General features: G+C 49.8%; 1 protein-coding gene across 1 annotated transcript; it reads left to right on the forward strand.

Moving 5' to 3' along the window:
- The first annotated feature begins 4580 nt into the window (after positions 1-4580).
- GTF2H4 (general transcription factor IIH subunit 4) lies at positions 4581-24871 on the forward strand. The gene is made up of 13 exons (XM_061552737.1): positions 4581-4805; positions 10741-10845; positions 12210-12341; positions 13359-13455; positions 14408-14496; positions 16570-16678; positions 17467-17535; positions 18856-18939; positions 20590-20722; positions 21157-21287; positions 22812-22859; positions 23830-23908; positions 24503-24871. The coding sequence occupies exons 1-13, from the start codon at positions 4594-4596 to the stop codon at positions 24670-24672; spliced, it is 1458 nt and encodes a 485-aa protein (XP_061408721.1). The 5' UTR covers positions 4581-4593; the 3' UTR covers positions 24673-24871.
- The last annotated feature ends 1902 nt before the right edge of the window (positions 24872-26773 follow it).

Raw genomic sequence — 26773 nt, forward strand, 5'->3', positions numbered from 1 at the left:
AACGCGGACCTCTACCCTTATAACGTGGACGCGCGCACCATTATAACGCGGACCTCTGAGTGATCGACTACTTTCTTCAGCTGTCCGGCTGAGCAGCACGATACGGTACGTGTAATGATAAAGTAATGCAGCGGCGTAGCCTGTTATTTATCCCGCGATCTCAATGTGTGTGCGTACAGAGTATCTCGCCAAACTTTATCGTTATATAATTTATGGGAAAATAGTTTTCGCTTCACGCGTTTTTCGCTTAATGCTGCACTTTTTACGGATGCATTTACTACCGCGTTAAACAAGGACTTACTGTGTTTTTGAGTCACGCAGATGTAGGGGTGTCAGGGGAAGGATTCCCACCAATAGGAGGGTTAGTGGGAGGGGTGATCGAAGAGATATAAGGGGAGAACGGGCGGGAAGAAGTGGCCTTTGGCGGGAACGAGATTGGGACGGCTGGGGACAGGTGTGGATGGGAAAAAGGATTAAAAGACGAAACCCCTGCAATCTTGTGTCGGCTCTCCTTTACACAGGTGTAAACTTATTTGCATAGTCAATTTAAAAGCGACCACTATAAACGCAGACTTCCTGCTGATATCTTCATGTGCGTGCAGAGCGGGCAGCGAGTCAATGTTGGTGCAGCGCTTGGTGTCGTCACTCGCCCGTGTCGGTAACCACAACTCCTTGATGCCACCTTGACAGCACTCCACGTCACTCGCTCGTGTCGGTAACCACAGCTCCCGCCGACCCCTGCAGCGACTTTGCCACCTTGACAGCTCTGCACGTCACGCGGTCGGCGTGCGCGCAGTGTAGAGTGAGTCCTCATTTAACGCGGTAGATGCGTTCCGAAAACGTGTTGTGTCATGCGAAAAACGATGTCCCCATAAATGATGGAACGACCAGGCTTGGCGAGAGACGACGAACCACGCACACGCAGTGAGACTGCGGCACGAACAGCTGAGGTTACGATGTCGCGTTACTCTGTCATTCCGCCTACAGTATCACTGCACCGTCCACGAGCCACGTGACAATGGGCACAGGTGTGTACAGTAGCACAATGGGCACAGGTACAGTAGTACAATGGGCACAGGTATGTACAGTAGTACGTTGAACTTAACCAACCGTGCTAAAAGGTGCGCGTTGTGCGAAAAGTGTTCCTTCATGGAAGACCCACGTTATCGCAAAAACGCGTTATGTGAACACCACCCGTTAAATGAGGACTTACCGTACTGTATACGGGAACGGGCTGGAGAGGGGATGGACTGATGCGGTAGAGAAAGACGTGGAGCTGAGTGGACTTGCCAATTAATGGTACCAGCGGTGTCAAGATCAGCCTCTGGAGGAGGCTCGTGAAGGAGCCGTTGGAGGCAGTCGCCCTCCAACAACAACAGAGGGCGGAGGAGCGACGCTCACAACAACGAGCGAAGCTAAAACACAGCAAGTTGGCACATACTGTGTGGTGCATCTGCCAGTCGTCTGAGTGAGTCAACCCATAGCACCTGGGTCTGTCCCTTGACCTCCTGTCAGCGAGCCTTCGACACTTCACGTGGCCTCAGAGTGCACATAGCCTGGCACAAGTGTCGTGGTGATGTCACTGCCACTTAGTGGCGAATGGCAGCTGTTGTTGTAATGACCTCTTTTAGCGCTGATTCGAGTAACGCTAAGCGGGGTTTGCTGCACAGAGCAGCGCTGCGCTGGGAAGCGGCGGTGCAGCGATCAGAGCGCCAGACACGTGGACCCGGGTTCGATTCCCGCTCACGGCCAGCACCGGTGACGATTATCTGAACCGGTCCTGGGCCTACTCTAAGTCGATTCAGCCTCAAATGAGTACCCGGTGCGGTGTGTAAACATCGCCATTTTGGAGACAAAGGCGGCCCGGCGTGGTGCTGGCCACCCACCACCTCGTGTGTTGTGTCGGGCTTCATAGGTGCTGCTCGCAAACAGCACTTGCCCCGACAGTGTTAGAGACTACACAGGTGATCTTTGTGCATGTGTAGTGACATGGGAGGGGAGGGGCTGCTGGGGGGCTCTGGGACCCTGGGCGGCCCAGGCGCTTGGGCCCCTTGGCGCCACCAACGGGGGGGGGGGCTGTGTGTGCTCTGTGGGATATCTGGGGGGCGCACACGGCCCCACTCCTCGTTGGGGACTAGGCATAAAAGGGGAGCTCCCTGGACGATCAGGGCCAGTTGTAGCTCAAGACCCAAGACCCAAGACCAGCCATCTGAGGACCCTGGGACGCTGTGAGAGCCGGTGGTGGGACTCTGGAACTCCCGACTCTACGACCTTGTGAGGGCGAGTTCCAGAGCGTAGCCAGAGTAGAGTATCTAGGCTGTGTACCTAGGCTGTGTACCTAGGCGGTAACAGAGTATCAGGACTGTTGGAGTGTTGGACTGTTGGAGTGTTGGATTGTAATAAAGAAGTTACCTCTACAAGTGTCTCCGGAACCCGTTACACATGGAAGGGCACAGTTGGCAACATCTTAAGGCTCCTGCTGGGGCAATGCATTGAATGAGCTCCTGAATATGAAGACTTGACGAACGCGTGGAGTTGTTCTTAGGGGCCGTCCATAAATGACGTCACGCGATTTTGGAGGATTTTTGACCCCCCTCCCTCGTCACACGGCGTCACAAAAAGTCAGACCCCCCCCCTCAAATATGACGTAACAAAGCTCTGTCCCCCCTCCCCCAAAACCATATTTCCATTTTGAAAATAAAACATGCTTCAAATCGCTTTAAACTATCGTCATTGTCGTGCGTATTTAATGTGGCGCTGCACTCTGATGTTGTAGGAGAAAACATTTATTTAAAAGTCTATTTAATTAAGTAGAACGTGTTGTCTATATTTAAAGTTGCGCATTTTGATGTGACGTCACATTTCTAAACCCCCCCACTCGTCACACATCGTCACAAATGTCTGATCCCCGCCCCCCCCCCCCAGGTGCGTGACGTCATTCATGGACGGCCCCTTATCCGTGTCTGGGCACCACCACCGGATGGGAAAAGCGTGAACACAAACACACGTGACGTCACTGTATAATCCCCTCGCGGTGACGTCACCATGGCTACCGCTGGTGATGACGTTGCCGCGTGCTGCATTCACTTTGCGTCTTGGGACTCCTCCCAAAAACGAAAACGTCTCGGGACGTCACTTTCCCCGCGCCGCGCTTTACCCCCTTCATGGGGTGGACCAATCAAGTTCAAGTTCATTTATTAGGTATAGCCCTGTGAGCCATTCAGCTCTTGAATCGGGTGCAACCGCAACAAACAAAAAACTAAAACATGAACAAAAAACATCTTAAAGTGAATATGTGACTAAGTGCAAACAGAAAATCCAAGAAAAAACAGCAAAAATATTGCAGAAAAAACACCGTACACCAACGCTGTGTGCAAAAATCCCAGTGGGATGCAAGTCAAACAACAACAACAACCACAAGACAACTTAGATTAAGGCCATCAGTCTAACTCTGTACTACAACAAACAAACATGGCTAAACTAATACACTTTTCGAAATCACCAAAATAAAGCCATGAAAGCAATGAAAAAGCAATCATAGGAACTGTGACGGAATTTTCACAATAAATGGCATAAACATCATGTACTACCAAAACCCTGCAGCCATAGCTGGCTGCATGAGTCACTCCACAACAGCAGGAGCATCAATCGGAGTATTGTAAATTTTCAATGCACCTTTAAGATCAGCACACTAAATCAAAACACAGGTCATACTTTGTAGCGATCATCCGGAGCGAAACATTTTATTTTAGGTCACTGAATAGCACTGGCAGCTAGGGGTGTACAACTCCTCTAAAGCAGTTTTGAGTGAAGATCTCATAGGTAGTGACTCAAGTTTCAATTTATTTGCAACAGCATTCCAGACCCTGGGGGCATCAATAGCAAAGGCCCTTCCTCCAGTATATGTACGGCAATAGGGAATATTAAGCTGGTAAATGAGTGTAGACCTTAGGTCAAATTTGTTCTTTGAAACAGAGACGAGATCCAGCAGGTAATCTGCAGATTTTTTTGCAAGTACATCATGAGTAAATAAGATCTGGTGCACAAGCCGTCGAACATTCAGAGATGTTAAGTTTGACCCAATGTAGAGATCACAGTGTCAGAGTGTGTTTTTTGTTTGCATTTTGACCACAAGTATTGTGGTTAATGCAGACATGATTCCCTGTAAAAAAAGGTTTCAGTTTTGTTGCTAGAAAAAAGGGAAAACCCCTATTATTATGACGTTTACAAACTTGTCCGGTGACGTCACGACAGCGCGCCGGATTTCGTGATGTCACTCATCGCCGACACGGGGAGCGCGCTTTAAATTGGGTAGGAATTTCTGTACTTGTAATTATATATATTTGCATATTTATATGTGACTTGCTTACCCTTCATTTTGTACTTGCTTTGCATTGTTTGTTGCTATAATTTGCTTACCCACAACCCCCACTGGACATCTGTGAAAAGAAGCTTCGTAACTCATCGAAAAAGATGCCGATTCTGATTTACAATCCTGCGCGATGACGTCACGCAAGTGGCGATGTGAGCGCAGGCGCGGGATACATGACGTCACCGCACCACCCCCCCTCCCTGCCCCCGCCGCAGTTGCCAATGGCGTCGTTGTCCGGCGCGGGCCCCGCAGGGAGCGCGGGGAACCACAACAACAACAACAACTCGGCGGCGGCCGCCGCCGCCAACTCGGGGCGCGCGGCGTCGCGAGGCCTCCTCGCGTGCCGCAACCTGCACGAGTTCCTGCGCGGCCTGGAGGCGCGGGCGCTCGACCGCCTCTACGCGCACCCGGCCCCCTGCCTCGCCTTGCTCAGGTGGTGGACGTTTGACGCGGTCTCTGGGCTGGTTGTATGGCAGTGGGTGTATGGACTGGCCTCGAAGTGCACGTGGCCTGGCACAGGCGCCGTGGCGCTGCTGCTTAGTGGTGAATGGCGGCTGTTATTGAATGGATTGGCCGACACCGGAGCAGGCTACCCATAAAGGAGGTTGTAGTTCTGGTGTAGGCCAATCCGCTTTAGGGACAATGCATTCATGTTAATCAAAGTATGTTTGTATATTTTACCACAATGACGTGTGGTTAATGTAGACTTGATGCATTAGGCGTTTATTTGGTGTTTGAACATCTTGACAATCCTGTATTATTGCCGGGTAAACGTACCGGCTCAAGGGGTCTCCTGTACGGCAGCGGGTGCCACTGTTCATCACGGTCCCTTGTGTATGTCGTGATGCGCCAGATCAATAATTGGGTACGAACTTAACAGCGGAGGCGAGATCTCTGATTAGTGCACGACGAGAGGACTTCCCCAGAGAGAGTTCGTGTAGTTTCGCTACTCGTTCTTTAGAGGATCACATGTCTGGTTTTGGGTTGAACAGAAATACTCCGATTTACGTCTCCCCCTTTTAACGGCCACCGCCTCAACCCGCACTCACCTCAACCCACACTCACGTCACCTCAACCCACACTCACGTCGCCTCAACTCACACTCACGTCACCTCAACCCACACTCACCTCAACCCACACTCACGTCGCCTCAACTCACACTCACGTCACCTCAACCCACACTCACGTCACCTCAACCCACACTCACGTCACCTCAACCCACACTCACGTCACCTCAACCCACACTCACGTCACCTCAACCCACACTCACGTCGCCTCAACCCACACTCACGTCACCTCAACCCACACTCACGTCGCCTCAACCCACACTCACGTCACCTCAACTCACACTCACGTCACCTCAACCCACACTCACCTCAACCCACACTCACGTCACCTCAACCCACACTCACCTCAACTCACACTCACGTCGCCTCAACTCACACTCACGTCACCTCAACCCACACTCACCTCAACCCACACTCACGTCGCCTCAACCCACACTCACGTCGCCTCAACCCACACTCACGTCACCTCAACTCACACTCACCTCAACCCACACTCACCTCAACCCACACTCACGTCACCTCAACCCACACTCACCTCAACCCACACTCACGTCGCCTCAACTCACACTCACGTCACCTCAACCCACACTCACCTCAACCCACACTCACGTCGCCTCAACTCACACTCACGTCACCTCAACCCACACTCACCTCAACCCACACTCACGTCACCTCAACTCACACTCACGTCGCCTCAACTCACACTCACCTCAACTCACACTCACGTCGCCTCAACTCACACTCACGTCACCTCAACCCACACTCACCTCAACCCACACTCACGTCGCCTCAACTCACACTCACGTCGCCTCAACCCACACTCACGTCACCTCAACCCACACTCACGTCACCTCAACCCACACTCACGTCACCTCAACCCACACTCACGTCGCCTCAACCCACACTCACGTCACCTCAACCCACACTCACGTCACCTCAACCCACACTCACCTCAACCCACACTCACGTCACCTCAACTCACACTCACGTCACCTCAACTCACACTCACGTCGCCTCAACTCACACTCACCTCAACCCACACTCACGTCGCCTCAACCCACACTCACGTCACCTCAACCCACACTCACGTCACCTCAACCCACACTCACGTCACCTCAACCCACACTCACGTCACCTCAACCCACACTCACGTCACCTCAACCCACACTCACGTCACCTCAACCCACACTCACGTCACCTCAACCCACACTCACGTCACCTCAACCCACACTCACGTCGCCTCAACCCACACTCACGTCACCTCAACCCACACTCACGTCACCTCAACCCACACTCACGTCACCTCAACCCACACTCACGTCACCTCAACCCACACTCACGTCACCTCAACCCACACTCACGTCGCCTCAACCCACACTCACGTCACCTCAACCCACACTCACGTCGCCTCAACTCACACTCACCTCAACCCACACTCACGTCGCCTCAACCCACACTCACGTCACCTCAACCCACACTCACGTCGCCTCAACCCACACTCACGTCACCTCAACTCACACTCACGTCACCTCAACCCACACTCACCTCAACCCACACTCACGTCACCTCAACCCACACTCACCTCAACTCACACTCACGTCGCCTCAACTCACACTCACGTCACCTCAACCCACACTCACCTCAACCCACACTCACGTCGCCTCAACCCACACTCACGTCGCCTCAACCCACACTCACGTCACCTCAACTCACACTCACCTCAACCCACACTCACCTCAACCCACACTCACGTCACCTCAACTCACACTCACCTCAACCCACACTCACCTCAACTCACACTCACGTCACCTCAACTCACACTCACGTCGCCTCAACTCACACTCACGTCACCTCAACCCACACTCACCTCAACCCACACTCACGTCGCCTCAACCCACACTCACGTCACCTCAACCCACACTCACGTCGCCTCAACCCACACTCACGTCACCTCAACCCACACTCACGTCACCTCAACCCACACTCACGTCACCTCAACCCACACTCACCTCAACCCACACTCACGTCACCTCAACTCACACTCACGTCACCTCAACTCACACTCACGTCACCTCAACTCACACTCACGTCGCCTCAACTCACACTCACCTCAACCCACACTCACGTCGCCTCAACCCACACTCACGTCACCTCAACCCACACTCACGTCGCCTCAACTCACACTCACCTCAACCCACACTCACGTCGCCTCAACCCACACTCACGTCACCTCAACTCACACTCACGTCACCTCAACCCACACTCACCTCAACCCACACTCACGTCACCTCAACCCACACTCACCTCAACTCACACTCACGTCGCCTCAACTCACACTCACGTCACCTCAACCCACACTCACCTCAACCCACACTCACGTCACCTCAACCCACACTCACCTCAACCCACACTCACGTCGCCTCAACCCACACTCACGTCGCCTCAACCCACACTCACGTCACCTCAACTCACACTCACCTCAACCCACACTCACCTCAACCCACACTCACGTCACCTCAACTCACACTCACCTCAACCCACACTCACCTCAACTCACACTCACGTCACCTCAACTCACACTCACGTCGCCTCAACTCACACTCACGTCACCTCAACCCACACTCACCTCAACCCACACTCACGTCGCCTCAACCCACACTCACGTCACCTCAACCCACACTCACGTCGCCTCAACCCACACTCACGTCACCTCAACCCACACTCACGTCACCTCAACCCACACTCACGTCACCTCAACCCACACTCACCTCAACCCACACTCACGTCACCTCAACTCACACTCACGTCACCTCAACTCACACTCACGTCGCCTCAACTCACACTCACCTCAACCCACACTCACGTCGCCTCAACCCACACTCACGTCACCTCAACCCACACTCACGTCGCCTCAACTCACACTCACCTCAACCCACACTCACGTCGCCTCAACCCACACTCACGTCACCTCAACTCACACTCACGTCACTTCAACCCACACTCACCTCAACCCACACTCACGTCACCTCAACCCACACTCACCTCAACTCACACTCACGTCGCCTCAACTCACACTCACCTCAACCCACACTCACGTCGCCTCAACCCACACTCACGTCACCTCAACTCACACTCACGTCACCTCAACCCACACTCACCTCAACCCACACTCACGTCACCTCAACCCACACTCACCTCAACCCACACTCACGTCACCTCAACTCACACTCACGTCACCTCAACTCACACTCACCTCAACCCACACTCACGTCACCTCAACCCACACTCACGTCACCTCAACTCACACTCACCTCAACCCACACACACGTCACCTCAACCCACACTCACGTCACCTCAACCCACACTCACGTCACCTCAACTCACACTCACCTCAACCCACACTCACGTCACCTCAACCCACACTCACGTCACCTCAACTCACACGTCACTAACGACATCGTCAGCGTCGTCCTGTCTCCGTCGCCTCAGCCTTAACCCTCTTCACGAACAACTTTGCGTCGCGTATAAACAAATGTACCCTACTGTCGAGTACAATATATGATTTACGCACAGTATGTTCGTGATTTTTTTACATCGTGTCTTATATCATTTGTGTTAAAGGTTACTGCTGAACCCAGTCCTGTACTGTGACCTCAGGAAGAAGCACGACGGTTGGATTCCTGACCAGAGCTCTTTTCTACGTGCAGTTTGAATATTCTCCCATGTTTTGCATGGGATTCCTCAGTATTCTCTGATTTCCTTCCATAGCTTAAAACATATATACACTGTAACTGGTATTGGCCAAACATCCCAATGCAGATAAATTACCTGCAAATGACGCCATTGAGGGATTATACAGCAGCAGCATCGTCTCCAAATGAGAAAACTTGGCAGGACCCTCCTGGAAAAAGTCTCGAGTCTCTGCGAGACTCTCCTGCAGGCTAAACAAGCAGAAGAGTCAATACATACCCCCAGCCCATTGAACTTGAGTCTTTCAAATATTCTACCCCGGTCATTGACGCACGCACCCCTGAACTCCAAACAGAGCAAACCCCTGCCCATCGCGGGGCTTACATTCTCGAAAATAGGCACAATCGGAAAATCCGTGATCCACAAACTCAAATGGAAACATGAGAGTTTGGTTGATGGTTCGTAATACGACAACACCCTCCTTTTGTTTTATGTTGCACTACATCAATCCAAACATTAAAGAGGAAGTATTTATAATGTAAAATATGATTAATATTTTCGAATGTTAAATATAACTTTTGCATTTACTGGACAAGTTATATTCTTTGGGTATTTTGGTAAAGCCACATAGATGGGAAAATAATAAAATAATAAAAATATTACGACGTTTCGATCGCAACACAAGCAATTGTCATCAGGTGAAAAAATATAGCAGGAGAGCTGCTAAGGCAGGAAAAAATATAGCGGAAGAGCTGCTAAGGCAGGATGTTATAAAGGTGTGAGATGGGTGTAGCCCAAGGGTAAGTGGGCGGGGCTAGAGATATAAATTTAAGATTGGAGAGCTGATATACCTCCACGACTACGAACCTGTGGAGGTGGCCATTGTATTGTGAGAGATTAGCATATCAATCTGTTAATGTAAGATTAGCATGTCAATGTAAGAAAACCACCACAACGGTGGCTGTGTTAATGAGACATTTAGCCTGTTAATGTAAAGACATTTAACCTGGTAATGTAACTCAGAGAGTCGGAAATAACTGCTAACAACGGCAGGTAGGATGGAAGCATCACAGCCAGTTATGACTTGAACTGGTTAATAACGTCCTTCCAATGATTGCTCAGTTTGTACTCATCTTCTCGGTTGAAATTGTGTCTGTGTTTATATATCTGGATGGCTTCATGAACAAAGCTTTGTTGATAGCCAATGGGTTTGCAGAGTACATTCGTCTTGGAAAAATATTTCGTGTGTGCCCACAGCATGAAAACAATGATCAGCCACGGCCGAGGTATTGGTCCTACTGTGTTTCAGATCTGCTTTATGTTCACGAACACGGTCCGAGACATGTCGCTTAGTTTCCCCAATGTAACTACTGCCGCAGACACAGCTTAGTTTGTAGGCACCGGGGTATTGCATGTCAGGGATCACATCCTTCACATATGGGATCAGATCACGAATTTTATGAACCAGATTCGATTCAACACAGCAGCGCAGTTACGATGCGAACAGGAACCTTGCGATCAACCGTGAATGGTCGAGCGCGCACCCCGTAAGCGCTCACTCCTGAACTCCGAATATTTTACTCGTGACCCCACGCCCGTGTGAGAGAGCAGAGAGCTGTCACCACTGGCCAGGAACTACGTTATGCGAATGCTCTTCCTAGAGACGCCACTCCCCACAGCCGCCATCGACTCCTGGGTCTGCAAGGATGCACAGAAGTACCTTCTCCTACCCACTGGGACACAGGGAATACGAGGGGGGGACGTGGGAGGAACATACGGATGTGATGTAGACACATGAGTGCGTGTGGGGGACACGGGGAACAGACTGGACGACACGGAGCAGGGAGACAAGGGGGACACGACATGGATATGGGGAACACTCGAGGACCTACAGAGACATGGAGACACATGGGGACACGTGGTGACATCCAGGGATGGGAATGCATGAGAACACGTGGGGACACATCAGAGTCATGGGGATACACATTGGAACACAGGAGGGACATGGGAACATGATGAAAAAATAATCGGCTTTACCCTTTACCCGGCAATAATGAAGGTGTTAAGATGTTCAAACACCAAGTAGACACCTATTGCAAAGCTGCACCAAGTCCCCATTAACCACACATGCTTGTGATAAAACATGCAAACAAACATGCTTTGATAATAGTGTATGTATTGTCCCTTGATAATCCATTGCAATAGGTTTCTATTTGGTGTTTAAACACCTGTATTATTGCCAGAAAGAGTAAAGCATGTTCTTTTTTCATAATTTAGATACTGGAAAAAAGGGATAGATGGAAACATGTCGACACATGGTAAGGTGTCTGTTTCTTTGTTTTTTTGTGTGCGCGTCCTCTTGTGGGGAGTGGTAGCGTAGCGGTTAGCATGCTGCGTTATGAGCCCTCCATCTCGAGTTTTATTCCCACTCATGGTGAACACCAGTGATGATTATCTGAACCAGTCCTGGGCTTCCCCTAGATCGACTCAGCCTTAAATGAAAATCTGGTGCAGTGTGTTAAAACATCGCCAATGCCACTGCAAAGACAAAGGCCGTTGGGCATGGTGGTGGCCACCCACTTCCTCTTGTGCCGTACTTGCCTTCATAGGTGCCCGCTAACAGCATTTTCCCCAAGTCTGTTCAGGATATATGGGGATCTTTATCTTTGTGCATCCTATATGCATATGTCTGTGTATGTGGTGCTTACTAACAGCATTTGCCCTAAGTCTGTTAAAGGCTTTATGGGGGGTGGGGGTTATCTTCTTTGTGTGGGGAGTGATAGCGATTATTTAACTGTGCTACAAACCCGGCGACCAGAGTTCAATTCCCACTCCCGGCCACCAATACCAGTGACGATGATCTGAACCGGTTCTAAGCCTCCTCTACATCGACTCAGCCTCATATTAGTACCCGGTGCAGTATGTAAACATCACACCAGTGGGGAGACAAGGTGGCAGGGCGTGTTGCTGGCCACCCACCCCCTCGTATGCTGTGCTGGCCATCATCGGTGCTACTCGCTAACAGAACTTGCCCCAAAAGTCTGTTATGGCTATATGGGGGATCTTTGTCTTTTTGTTAGGGCCCATGAGGAGAGTGCTCAGTTGCTACGAGAGCTGCGCGTGTGGCAGGACCACGTGATCCCCGGGGGGCTGCCAGGCCTGGTGCTCAACCCGGTCTTCAGAGCCAACCTGCGTACTGCCCTACTGGGCGGGTACACTTATACCACCACACTAACACACACATCACCACAATAACACTTACACACCACCACACTAACACACACATCATCACAATAACACTTACACACTACTACACTAACACTTTTACCACCACACTAACACGCACACACCACAATAACACTTACACACAACCACACTAACACACAACCACACTAACACACACATTACAATAACACTTACACACCACACAATAACACTCATACCACCACACTAACACTTACACACCACCACACTAACACACACATCACCACAATAACACTCATACCACCACACTAACACACACATAACCACAATAACACACACACCACACAATAACACTCATACCACCACACTAACACACACATACCACACTAACACACACACCACACAATAACACTCAAACCACCGCACTAACACACACACCTCCACAATAACAAACATACAACCACACTAGCTCACACACCACCACACTGGCTCGCCACCACACAGATTCATACACAAACTACCATGCTAACAAATACACCACCACACTGACTCTCAAACGCACCAACCTAACTTGCACACAACACACAAACTTGCACACCACTACATCTGTTTATACGTGTGCATCTTTAGTTCTGTCGTGTATGTATGTTGAACTTCTGTGCCACTGTACATAGCCAACCATGCTAATGTCGGTGTGCTCCCCAATGGGGGGAGAGGTGGCACAATAGTGCACTGCGCCACGAACCCTGCCACCCGAATTCGATTCCCGCTCCATGACCAATAACAGTGGTGGATATTTGAACTGGTCCTGGGCCTCTCCTAGGTCGACTTGGCCTGAAATGAGTACCTGGTGCGGTGTGTAAATATCGCCACTTTGGAGACAGGCAGCCGGGCATGGTGCTGGCCACCCACCCCCTCGTGTGCCATGCCAGCCTTCATAGGTGCTTGCTAGTAGCACTTGCCCCAACAGTCTGTTAAGGCTCTCTGGGGGATCTTTGTCTTTGTGCTCCCCTATGTGCACACAGTGGTAACCCTTGGTCCGACGACACGACTGGACTGGGCCCAGACAAGCACGCTCGCGATGTGACATCGTTAGGCCGCTACGCCCTGGAGCGATGGGAGGTATTGTCTCACCATCAGTAGCTGCAGCAACATCATCAGCAGCAGCAATAGCAGCAGCAATAGCAGCAGCAGTAGCAACAGAAGCAGCAGTAGCAACAGAAGCAGCAATAGCAGCAGCAATAGCAGCAGCAGCAATAGCAGCAGCAGCAGCAATTGCAGCAACAGCAGCAATAGCAGCAGCAGCAATAGCAGCAGCAATAGCAGCAGCAGCAATAGCAGGAGCAGCATTAGCAGGAGCAGCAGCAATAGCAGCAGCAATAACAGCAGCAGCATTATCATAATCAGCAGTGTCAGTGCCAATAGCATAAACACGAGTCGTGTAACGATACATTGATTGATTTATGATTAAAATAATGTCTTAAACCCATGTTATATGTATCTACGGGATCCTTTTTGCTGGTATATCAATATGATAAAAACAGGAATAGGCTTTACCCTTTCCCGGCAATAATACAGAAGGTGTAAAGATGTTCAAACACCAAATAGACACCTATTGCAAGGCATCAAGTCTGCATTAGCCGCACATCATGCTTGTGGTAAACCATGCCAACAAACACTTTGATAATAATGTATGCATTGTCTTTGAAACTGGGCAATGTGGGCTCGATGCTGTAATGCTATAATGGAGGAGGCTTGTGAAGAATGCTACTGGGCAGTTGGAGGCAGTCGCCCTCCAACAACGGCGGAGGGCCAATGGGCAATGCTCACAACAATGAGCGGCGCACCCGGGCGGCTAAAACGCAGAAGATTGGCACAGTGGGTGCACAGGTGGTGCATGTCAATCCATGGCACCTGGGTCTGTTCTGTGACCTCTCGCCAGCGGGCGTTTGACACTTCACATGATGGTCTAAAAGTGGCACAAACACGGTTGTGACGTCACCGTCACTGTGTGGGGAAGGGCGGTTGTTGTTGTTGTGATGCACATGGTGGGTTCCGTTGCCTCCCCCCATAGGTGATCCTCCACTTCATGGTGGGGTCACCCGGAGCCGAGGTGAGTGCAGATGTTGCCCAGCTGCTCATCAAAGCTGGACTCATGCGCAGGTGAGTGCCACCATCGTTATCATCTTCATCATCATCCCTTATCTAAAGCATTTTGTATCACTGCAGTTGGTAATGAGAAGTTAAGAATCAGGAGTGTATTTCCCATTGAGTAAACCCCATTGAGCTAGGAAGCTCTTGTTTAAAGGTGACTCAGTCAGCAGACAATATCAAAATATTCCACAATTTACAGATTAAAAAAACAAGTAAACTTATTAAAAGCAATTATGTTCTAAAATTACATTCACACTTAAGCTTTAGTCATGTTAATGATAGTTTAAATGAAGAGAGAGATGGCATAATGGAGATGCCAAGAGGTTCCAAAACTTTGGGGCAGCTACATTAAATGCTTGTTATCCAAATTGCTTGGGAAATCTGGGAACTATAAATAGATGCGCTTCGCAAATTTATATGATTGTCCAAATGGTAATCACACATCAGTTAAATAAAGATCAGATCTATGGACAATGGCCAAGAAGGGAGTAGAGATACAGAATGGAATTAGATTGATTTAATTACCCACGAAGCTCCACTACAGCACAGAAGTATGTTTAAATACAGTATAGATATTTTGACTAACGGAACCCTGTCATTTAGAAATGATGCTAAAATTCAACTAAACAGTTTTTATTTTACCAGGTAAAGCCCACTGAGCTATGTAGCTCTTTTTCAGAAGCAACACGGCCACAAATGATAGCTCAACGTAGTGGCGTATGTGGAAATTTATAGCAGCCAAATACAGGTGACTCCCAACTTACGACGGCTCGACTTGCGCCCCTCCGCTTTTGCGACCTTTCTCATAATAATGAAGACCCTCACAGTCATGGCCAAAACTCGTATCTACGACCGCCTAACGACTACTACTAGTGCTGCACTTAGATCAACCGCATCTCTTTTGCAACGCTCTTCACTTTTTTGTGATGCACATGCCGAAAAGTACTTGAGGATGTTCAATTGTAAGTGTTTTTACTTCATAAATGTTTATAAAAATTACGTTAAGGTACAATACATTTTTGTTAGGGTTATTTTCATGTATTTTCGTGGTAAATGTTGGTATTTGTACGTAACGCATTTCCAGGAACGGAACCCCAACTTATACCATTGCACCTATGAGAGATGAGGGTTCAACTTGGGACAGCTCGACTTGCGACCGTCATCCAGGACCTAACTAGGTCGTAGGTTCGAGGGTCGCCTGTACTCTGAACACATGTTTCTAAATGTGGAGGGGAAAATCGGAGAACCAGGACAAAATCTATCCAACCACAGGGAGAACATGTAAACTCCACATGTACAGGTGTCAGGGATCAAAACCACGACCTCCTAAATGCCAGGAGAGGTAGTTAGCATCTCGCCACTACAGCGATGCACGAACGGACTGGAGGCTGTTGAGTAAAGCAAACCCTTCCTTTTCGCGGGTTTAGCTTTCACGGTTTTGCAGTTTCACGCCAAATCAATTGAAGTGAAGTTGACCGATCACGCCCCCTGTGGCAGTTTGACCATTCACGGTTGAACGCGAATCTCCTGTTCGCATCGTTACTGCACTGTTGGCGATGATGCTGTTGCGGAACAACACACGTGCCGTCTCGTCTCCCACGCGGCCCATCGCGGGTCCCAGGTCACGTGGTGTTCCCAGCCTCCAGTGAGGTTCAGCCATCCATGATTTTTCTTCCTGTAATGTACAGTACTATATTCGGATATGTGTACTGTACTGTACACTACATCATTGTTTTAAATTTTATACATTTACCATACACGTTATATTGAATACGGGAAGATTTTAATCATATTTTACATTCCACATATTTCCTGTTTAATGTTTGGGTTGATGTAGGGTAACGTAAAACAAAAGGAGGAGGTTTCAAATTATTAACCGTCAACCAAACCCTAGTTTTCCATACAATGCCTTTGAGTTTGCGGATCGCTGATTTTCCGATTGCAGTTATTTTAAAAACATAACCAGACCCACGGTGGGCAAGGGTTTGCTGTATGTGTAATTTCATATTGACCATCGCCGTGAGATGCATGCCGTCACCTATGCCCCTCCCCCTCCCCCCCGGGTGGTGCGTCCCCGTGTAGTGAAACCGGGGAGCCACCATGCATCACCTCGGCGGGGTTTCAGTTCCTGCTGCTCGACACAGCCTCACAAGTTTGGTACTTCATGTTGCAGTACCTGAACTCCACGGAGGTGAGTGTCCATGTGCGTGGGAGAGAGGGTGTCTGTGTGTGCATGGTGGGGAGTGGTCGTGGTTAGTGTGCTGCGATATGAACCCGCCAACTCTCCGATTAGCACGGCTGGCTACGGACGGTGCGAAATAAGTTCAACATACATACAATGCAGGTTCCAATTCTGCTCACAGTCAACACCAGTGACTATTATCTGAACCGATCCTGGGCCTCCCCTAGGTCGACTCAGCTTCAAATAAGTACCTGGTACTCTGTAAATATTGTCATTTGGGAGACAAAGGTGGCCGGCCATGGTGCTGGCCACCCACCCCCTCATGTGCCATGCCGGCCATTGTAGGTGCTTGCTAACAGTACTTGCTCCTACAGTCTGTGAAGGCTATACGATGAATATTTGGCTTTGTTGGTGTGCATGCGTGGGGCCGGTGGGATGTGCACTGCACTATAAACATAGCTACCATAGTTGAATTACTAATGGTGGCTAACATCAATGACGAGTGATATTTCAACCGGAATTGGGTTCCCGTAGGTCAGCTCAAATGAGTAGCTGGTGTGATATGTAAACATTGCCACTGGGGAGACAAAGGTGGCGGGGCGTGGTGCTGGCCACCCCACCCCCTTGTGTGTTGTGCCGGACTTCATAGGTGCTACTCGCAAACAGCGCCCGGCATTCCACACTTCACGTGGGCTCAAAAGTGCACGTAACCTGGCACAAGCACCGCAATGACTTCACTTATTTGGAATAGCAGCTGCTGTTGTTGTTTAATCTTGTCTTGTTCCCGTTGTCTCTAGACCAGAGGCATGGATTTGGTGGAAATATTGTCCTTCCTGTTTCAACTGAGCTTCTCCACCCTTGGGAAAGTGAGTCCCATACATTGACTTGGAGGTAGAGGGCAGACCCACCCCACCAACACTCGCACAGCCCCCCCAGCGATCGGATGAATCCTCACGTTTCGGGGGTCACAATTCCATATAAGAACATTATTTTGCACAGTTTTGTCTGTACAAATCTGTCTTGTTTCTATGGTCTGTCTCATTTGTTCTATCATACGGCAAACCCCTCTCACGGGTTTAGCTATTGTGGTTTTGCGGTTTCGTGCCAAATGTATTGAGCTATCGTTCGCCGATTGTACCGACAGTAAATAATTATTTACTAATGATTATATGGTGGCCCGAGTAGCACTGCTGTTCTTGTAGACAAATTGAAAGCTCCTTTGTGGAAGCAACGAGTGGATGTAGAGTATGTCCTCATTTAACGTGGGAGATGTGTTCCTGAAAAAGCCGCGTTAAGCAAAAACAATTTATCCTCAATGTAACGGTAACATTTGGCAAGATACACTGTACACACACACAGCAAGATGGAGGGACACATAACTGAGGGTACGCGGCTGCGTTACTGCATCATTCCATGTACTGTATCACTACCGCTCAGCCACGCAGCTCAAAAAAGTAGTCCCATCGTTGCCCGCTCAGAATTCGTGTTATAACGGTACGCGTTCCACATTATAACGGTGTGCATTTTGCGTCATCCAAAAAGTGTTTTTTGATGGAAAAACCACGTGATAGCGAAAACATGTTATAAACACCATGCGTTAAGTGAGGACTTACCATGCATTGGACTTTACATTGAGAAATATGGCAGTTGAGGTTGTCCGGTAGCTCAAGGTTAGAAACATTCAATTGGTGCTGCTCTAAGATCCTGGATTTCAGGTCCAAGCCCTGGGTTTGCATGTCTCTTGCTCTCAGAAGCTTCGTAATGGTCGTGACAGAGACACTGAGCTCACATGAGCGATAGCGTATTGGTTAGCGCACTGCTCTATAAACCTGGCGACCTGATTTAGATTCCCTCTCACGGCCAACACGAACACCAGTGATAGTGATTATCTGTACCTGTCCTGGGCCTCCCCTAGGTCGACTTTGCCTCAAATGAGTACCTGGTGCAATGTGTAAACGTCCCTACACGGGAGATAAAGGCGGCCAGGCGTGGTGCTGGCCACCCACCCCCTCGTGTGCTGTGTCAGGCTTCATAGGAGCTCACTTTCAGCACTTGCCCCAACTCGCTGTTAAAGGCTATACAGGGGATCTTTGTCTTTGTGTCTCACTGCATCGCTGTTGGTTTTTATTTTTTGTCTCACCGTGTTTCCGTGCATGTCGCCGTTTCTCTGTCCTTACATTTTGCAGGACTACTCTGTGGAGGGGATGAGCGAGTCATTGCTCAACTTCCTTCAACACCTTCGCGAGTTTGGGATGGTGTTCCAGAGAAAGGTGCAATTGAAGCTTTAGTGCTCTTATCTTATATATTTATATAGCAGTGCCTTAATCCAAGGTGTTTTACAACAATGATGCAATTGTATGTAACATAGTGGTTAAAATAAAGAGTGGGGTTGATATTAAAAGTGGTGGTGTAGTTATGGTGACAGGAGGACAGCCGGGAGTGGTGAAGGATGGGTTTGGGTAGTGATAGGGGTTGGGGAAGTGATAGGGGTTCGGGTAGTGACAGTGGTAGGGGTAGTGATCAGGGTTGGGGTATGCCTGGTCGTAGCTGGGGGCAGGGAGTAGCAATAGTGATAGGGGTTGGGGAAGTGATATGGGTTGATAGGCCTGGTCCTAGCTGGGGGGTAGGAAGTGACAGTAGCAGGATGGGTTAGGGGAGAAGAGATGGGGACTGTCGTAAGGGAGGAGCGGAAGCAGGTTGTTCTAGTTAAGATGGTTGCTCTGTGTGCTGCAGCAGTAGTTGGTTTCAGTGGAGAGCAGCAAGAAGGGAGCAGGAGAGAGAGCGAAACTGGGCACAGGGCGAAGGAGACAGAGAGAGAGGGACGGTGGAGACTGGGAGCGTAGAGGAGTAGTAAGAGATGAGAGAAGCAGAATAATGGGCGGGGCAAGACTGTGGTGGTGTTTGTAGACGAGTGAGATATTTAAGAAGACAGCGATAGTTAACAGGAATCCAGTGGAGTTGGGAAAGTAGAGCAGAAGTGTGAGAATTGTGGGAGGAGGTACAACATTATTAGTGGTAACATCGTTAAAGGGTTTGTGTCAGTCTTTATCACACAAAGGGTGTTGCGCAAATTATACTTGACGTGGGGTAGTGGGTCCCCCCTCTGTCAATAATGATATTATTTTATATTTATATAGCGCCTTAGCTTAGGAGCTCTATGACAGAGTTTAGAAGCGGCAACTAAAATAGAGTGATTTAGGTGGCAAGGGTGTACAAGGGCCGAGTGACCATATCAGAGGGAATATGGGGTGACAAAAGGGCTCTTGGGGAGTGATGGGACGGAGTGGAGAGGCAAGTGGAGGGAAGAGGAAGGAAATGGGGAATGGAGAAGCGGTGAGGCTTTGAGAGAGGAGCAGAAGGAGGTTAAGGAGGGGAACTGCTCAATGTGCAGGGGAAGATGATTCCAGTGGAGGGTGCAAGGAGGGAGAAGGACCAAAACGGGATTTGGCACAGGGAGGAGGAGGAGGGACAGAGAGATGGAAGATTGTGAACGAAGATCACGAGCTTGAACATAAAAAGGGGTGAGATAGTCGAAACAAGGCAGGGAAAGGCTGTGGAGAGATATATAGATGAGAGTAAAGTGTTTTAAAAGGTGTGGGCCTTGGTGGGATGTGTAAACCTTGCCACTAGGGAGACAAAGGCGGTCAGGCTTGGTGCTGGCCACCTACCCCCTCGTGTGGCGTGCCGGCCTTCATAGGTGCTGCTCGCGAACAGCACTTGCTCCAACAGCCTGTTAAGGGTATACGGGGGCGGGGGGTGGGTATCTTTGTCTTGTGTAGCATCCTCTGCTCGCACGGTGTGCCAAATGTACGTCCCTCTTGAACCTCTCCACGTGGTCTCGTCACCTGCCGCTATGACTGTTGCCGCTGCCGTTGCTGCCACTACTCTGCTGTAGTTTGAGGCCGTGCTGTTCCTTACAGCGCAAGTCTCGCCGCTACTACCCAACCCGTCTCGCAATCAACCTCGCCTCAGGAATCTCCCAGGGCAGCACGGACGTTCACCAGCAAGGATACCTCGTCGTGGAAACCAACTACCGAGTCTACGCTTACACGGGTACAGAGCACGCACCTAGTCTGGCACGAGCCGCGGTGACAGCGCCGTCACTCGGTGGTGAATGGTGACCACTGTTGTAACCGTTTTGTTTGCTGGGTGTGTGTGGTTTATGTTTGGGCAAGTGCTGTTCGCGAGTAGCAGCACCTTTCAAGGCCGGCACGGCACACGAGGGGGTGGGTGGCCAACACCACGCCTGTTCGCATTTGCCTCCCGAGTGGCGAAGGTTTACACACTGCAACGAGGGAGTTACTTGTGCTGTGTGTAAAATTCGCCACTAGGAAGACAAAAGTGGCCGGGCGGACATGGTACTTGCCACCCACCCCGTTGTGTGCCATGGCGGCCTTCATAGGCACGACTCGCTAACAGCACCATCCACATGAGTCTGCTATAAATGCTAATAGGGGTGATCTTATCTTTGTGTGTGGCTGTCTTAGACTCGGAGCTACAGGTGGCCCTGGTGGCTCTATTCTGTGAGATGCTCTACCGCTTCCCCAACCTCGTGGTGGCGCAGGTGACGAGGGAGAGCGTGCAGCAGGCCATCGCTAACGGCATCACGGCTGAACAGGTGAGACCAGGCACACGCACACACAGAGACACGGGCACACGCACACACAGAGACACGGGTACACGCACACACAGAGACACGGGCACACGCGCACACAGAGACACGGGCACACGCGCACACAGAGACACGGGCACACGCGCACACAGAGACACGGGCACACGCGCACACAGAGACACGGGTACACGCACACACAGAGACACGGGCACACGCGCACACAGAGACACGGGTACACGCACACACAGAGACACGGGCACACGCGCACACAGAGACACGGGCACACGCACACACAGAGACACGGGTACACGCGCACACAGAGACACGGGTACACGCACACACAGAGACACGGGCACACGCGCACACAGAGACACGGGTACACGCACACACAGAGACACGGGCACACGCGCACACAGAGACACGGGCACACGCACACACAGAGACACGGGTACACGCGCACACAGAGACACGGGTACACGCACACACAGAGACACGGGCACACGCACACACAGAGACACGGGTACACGCACACACAGAGACACGGGTACACGCACACACAGAGACACGGGCACACGCGCACACAGAGACACGGGCACACGCGCACACAGAGACACGGGCACACGCGCACACAGAGACACGGGCACACGCGCACACAGAGACACGGGCACACGCGCACACAGAGACACGGGCACACGCGCACACAGAGACACGGGCACACGCGCACACAGAGACACGGGTACACGCACACACAGAGACACGGGCACACGCGCACACAGAGACACGGGCACACGCGCACACAGAGACACGGGCACACGCACACATAGAGACACGGGCACACAGAGACACGGGTACACAGGTACACGCACACACAGAGACACGCACACACAGAGACACGGGCACACGCACACACAGAGACACGGGTACACGCACACACAGAGACACGGGCACACAGAGACACGGGTACACGCACACACAGAGACACGCACACACAGAGACACGGTTACACGCACGCAGCGCGCATCAGTACTACAGTACCAGTACTACACTAACAGCTCCCAGCAGTACGCAGAAACACAGTGTGAACGACACGCGTCAAATGGGGAATTACTGTTCACGCATTCAGACGCGTGCACATTCAATGTGGTTACTCGCGGATTTGCCTCTTAACTTGCTCTCTTGAGTTTTTGACTTTAACCCTAAGGCGGCTTAGTCTGGCTAACTTTGTATTATTGCATATATTGATATTTGTTTATAACTTCGTCTTTGTAAAGATATCGTCCATTATTATAGATGTATAATTCGACAGTAGATTATTTTTCTTAACACTAAGCCTAACATTAATCCTCAGCCTATCCGCATCCTTATCTCTAACAACAAGCCTTTCGTCTAACCGCAGCACTAGCCATATAGCCAATGCTATCCCGAAATCTCAAATTCATTTTGAACCCATAAAACTTTTAACACGAAGAAGCCTAATGCACACACACACAGAGTGATAATGCAACCTTCCATGAATCTCTGTCAATGCAGATTATCCACTTCTTGAGGACGCATGCCCACCCAGAAATGATGAAGCAGGTGAGTGCACACGGGGGGGGGGGGGGGGATGGGTACAGCACCGTGGTAGAGGGATCGCCTCTTCATGAGAACCAAGAGTAAAGCTTATTAAGCTAAGAAGCTCTCTTTCAAAGGGGCGACTTAGCTGGCAGACACCATCAAAGGTTTCTACAGTTGCAGATTTAAAAAACAAACTTAATAGTAATTGTTGTAACATTACATTCGTCACAAGTTTTTAAGATTTCCTAACGGTAATAACAACAGGTCAGACAAATAAAGAGCAATAACCTCATAAATAAAAATATCCCTGCAGTGAAAATGTCTTCTCACGTCCAAGGATATTTTCCCAGCCATGGCACAGAGGAGGTTACAGCCATGCCTCCTCCTGTATGGAGCATCCACTGCGACTCCACCCAGCATCAGCATTTCCACCACATACCACCACCAACACCACCACCACATACCACCACCACCACATACCACCACCACCACCATCATCATCAACTGGCCCGGTGACTCAGCGGTAGAGCAAGCGGCTTATAATCGCAAGGTTGCAAGTTCTAATTCCGGTTGGAGGTTGACTCAGCCCATCACCCTCCGGGGTTTGATAAAATGGGTATCAACTTTGTGTGTTGTGGAGAAGTGAACAGCTGTTGTCCTATAGAGAGTCTCGCCCCTGCCATAGGAATGTGGAATTACCAAACAGGAGACGAGCACCACCTCGATGCTCGATTGAGCAGGAAATCGCTTTGACTTTTATCATCTCATCAGTGTTGCTATCATCGTTGTTATGATTATCATCACAATTACCACCATCACCATAATTAGCACTCCAATCATCTTCTATCCAGGGTCAATGAAATGAGTATCATCATCACATAGTCAATGGTGGTCATCTAGCATAGAAAATTAGATTCTTGTCATTGAAATGTGGAATTTACATCGATGGCCACCTAGAACATGAGCACCAGAGTTGTCGTTGTCTTTGTAGACGCCTGTGCTGCCACCAACCATCACAGACCAGATCAGACTGTGGGAGATGGAACGAGACCGACTCGTCTTCACCGAGGGTAATGCCCTCCCAACTACTGATGTTTGCTACACACGGATTGCTGTTCACCACTCACTACACACGGATTATTGTACACCAATCACTACTCATAGATTGCTACCTGTGCATTACTACTCCCAGATCACTGCACACAAAATACATACCACTTATAGATTACGAATGCAAATTGCCACATGTACATTGCTACTCATGGACTTTCATTGTACGAATCGGTCCTGACACTTGTGCAATGTGCATGCTGTATGTGTAGCAGGTAGCGTGCTGCACTACCAACCCAGCGACCCGAGTGTGATTAACACTCATGGCCAGCACCAGTCAAGATTTCTGAACTGGTTCTGGGCCTCCCCTAGGTCGACTCAGACTCAAATGAGTGTCTTTGAGAACATAGCCACTGGGAAGACAAAGGCACTGGGCTTGGTGCTGGCCACCCACCTCCTCGTGTGCCATGCTGGCCTTCATAAGTGCTCACTAAGAGCACTTTCTCTAAAAGTTTCCTAAGGCTATTCGGGGAATATTTTGTCTTATCTGTACACATGCCGTGCGTGTGTGTGTGTTCTGTACATGTCCTGTTTGTGTGTACGCTGTACTTCAGGCGTGCTGTACAGCCAGTTCCTGTCCCAGGCGGACTACGAGGTGCTGTGCGTGCGGGCGAGGGAGCTGGGGGTGCTGCAGTGGGAGTGTGCCGCTCGCAGGCTCATGGTGGTCACTCCCGCCGGGCACACGGACGTCAAGAGGTTCTGGAAGAGGCAGAAGAACTCTTGAGGGGGAGAACGTATACACACGCGTGTGCGCGTGTAGACACACGCGTGCACGTGTAGACACACGTGCACGTGTATACTCGCGTGCAAGTGTGTATAGACGCGCGCACGTGTATATACGCACATGTACATTTACGGTATATGTAAATAATAAAAAGACACAAAGTCCATCTCTCCAAAATAAATGCTAATTATTTTTCATCCATTGGCTCATTTCTCGGAGTCTTCTCTGATATAAATACAAAGGTGCCCGGCATAGCTTTTCGTAGACTGTTGGGGCGAGTGCTGTTAAGGAGAAATTATGAAGGCCAGCACGACACACGAGGGGGTGAGTGGCCATAACCACGCCCACCCGGCTGTTTTTGTCTCCCCAGTCATGTTTATACAGCACCAGGCCTTCATTTGAGGTTGAGTCGACGTAGGGGAGGCCCAGGACTTGTTCAAATAATCATTACCGGTGTTGAGAACATGAGCAGGAATATAACTCGGGTCTCAGTGCACTCACCACTACACCACCATTCCTCATGATATTAATACCCCGATACACACGTACAAGCTGCCTCACGTCACTAATTGGTGATGTCCCCACAGTGCTTATTACAGGCTAGGTACACATAGAAGTCTCAGACTTGCTGGCAGGCGGTCCTGCATCTCCAATTAGCACAGTTGGCTATGTACGGTGCAAAAGAAGTTAAACATACGTACAGACCCAGGTGTGAGGGGTGGTTAAGTGAGATGACTGGCAGATGCATCACCACCTGTGCCCCTTGCTGTACCAGCTTACCGGCGCTCCGCTCATTGTGAGCGTTTCTCCTTGGCCTCGCATCGCTGCTGGAAGGTGACAATCTCTAACTGCCTGGTAGCGTCATTCACGAGCCTCCTTCATAGAGGCCGATCTAGACACTGCTGGTACCAGTTTCCGGCAAGTCCATTAAGCTCCACATCCTGTACCACATCAGTTCATCTCTTCTCTAGCCCGTGCCACTCACCCACTCACCCATTCACCCACCCATCCACGAACCCACCCACTTGCCTACCCACTCACCCAAATGATGAACCTTGTTCAATAACAGAAAATGCAAAAAAAATACAAGGCAATTATAATTTGCCTGCGGGGGATATAGCTACAGGTTCAACTAAGAGATGTTTTTTGGGCCAATCAGCCACAGCATTCACTTTTGTGTGCTGTACTTTTCATTTCGTGCATCGTCATTAACACCTTGTACATAACCATTCCTAGCGTGCATGATCTGATGCGTGCGTATTCTGTGGAGTTGATATTAATAGATGTATCTTTACATCCCTAAAAACTTTGAGATGTGTTTCTATGATGTGAGTGGGTTTCTGGAATGATATTGTTATTTTTGTTAATTAAAATGTTTTTATTCATTCATGGCCACTTGATTCAAATCTTGGGGCACAAAAACGCATTCACGTGGTTTTGAAAGGTGGTTTTATCAAACGGCAAAACTACGCTGGAGACCAACTCATCCACACCAAGTTCAATCACCACACTGCGGATTACAACTCGCCCTGCAGGTCGTAACCACCAAATGTAATAAACTAAAATAGAGACTCGGAGATACATCGAGACTCAGAGAGAGTCAGACTCGTAGAGACTCCGTGCTGTGTAGCGCCCTGCGCTGCCTGGATCCACTTGCCCAGTGGGTGGACATCTGCATGAAGTCTCGTATCACTTCCTGCACAGATGTTCAGTGGACGTCACAAATGATAATTTAGGGACTTGATTTCAATTCACTTCCTCAATTCAATCTGCGTGCGCAGGAAAAACATTGTAAAATCCAAATGGCTGAAGGCAAGTGTTAGGCCTTTGTGCAGTGGTTGTTTGGTCTAAGGGCAGTTTTGAGTCTATGGGCAGTGTTTGGTCTGCGGGCTATGGGCATTGTAGGGTTTATAGGCATTTTCTCTATGGGCGGTGTTGGTAGGGTGTTGATGGTGCAGCTTGTAGGGCAATGTTGAGTAAATATGCAAATGTTTGAGTGGTGGGTGGGTTTTTTTTAGTTGTCCAGCTACAATTAAGAGGAAGCGTCCACTTGATTAGCGTTTGCGCTCTCATCTCTACAGCCATGAGGTCCAGCGAGATG

This window comes from Lethenteron reissneri, chromosome 17 (assembly GCF_015708825.2).
Source record: "Lethenteron reissneri isolate LAM-NWPU_2019-01 chromosome 17, ASM1570882v1, whole genome shotgun sequence".
In the NCBI taxonomy this organism is placed as follows: domain Eukaryota; kingdom Metazoa; phylum Chordata; class Hyperoartia; order Petromyzontiformes; family Petromyzontidae; genus Lethenteron; species Lethenteron reissneri.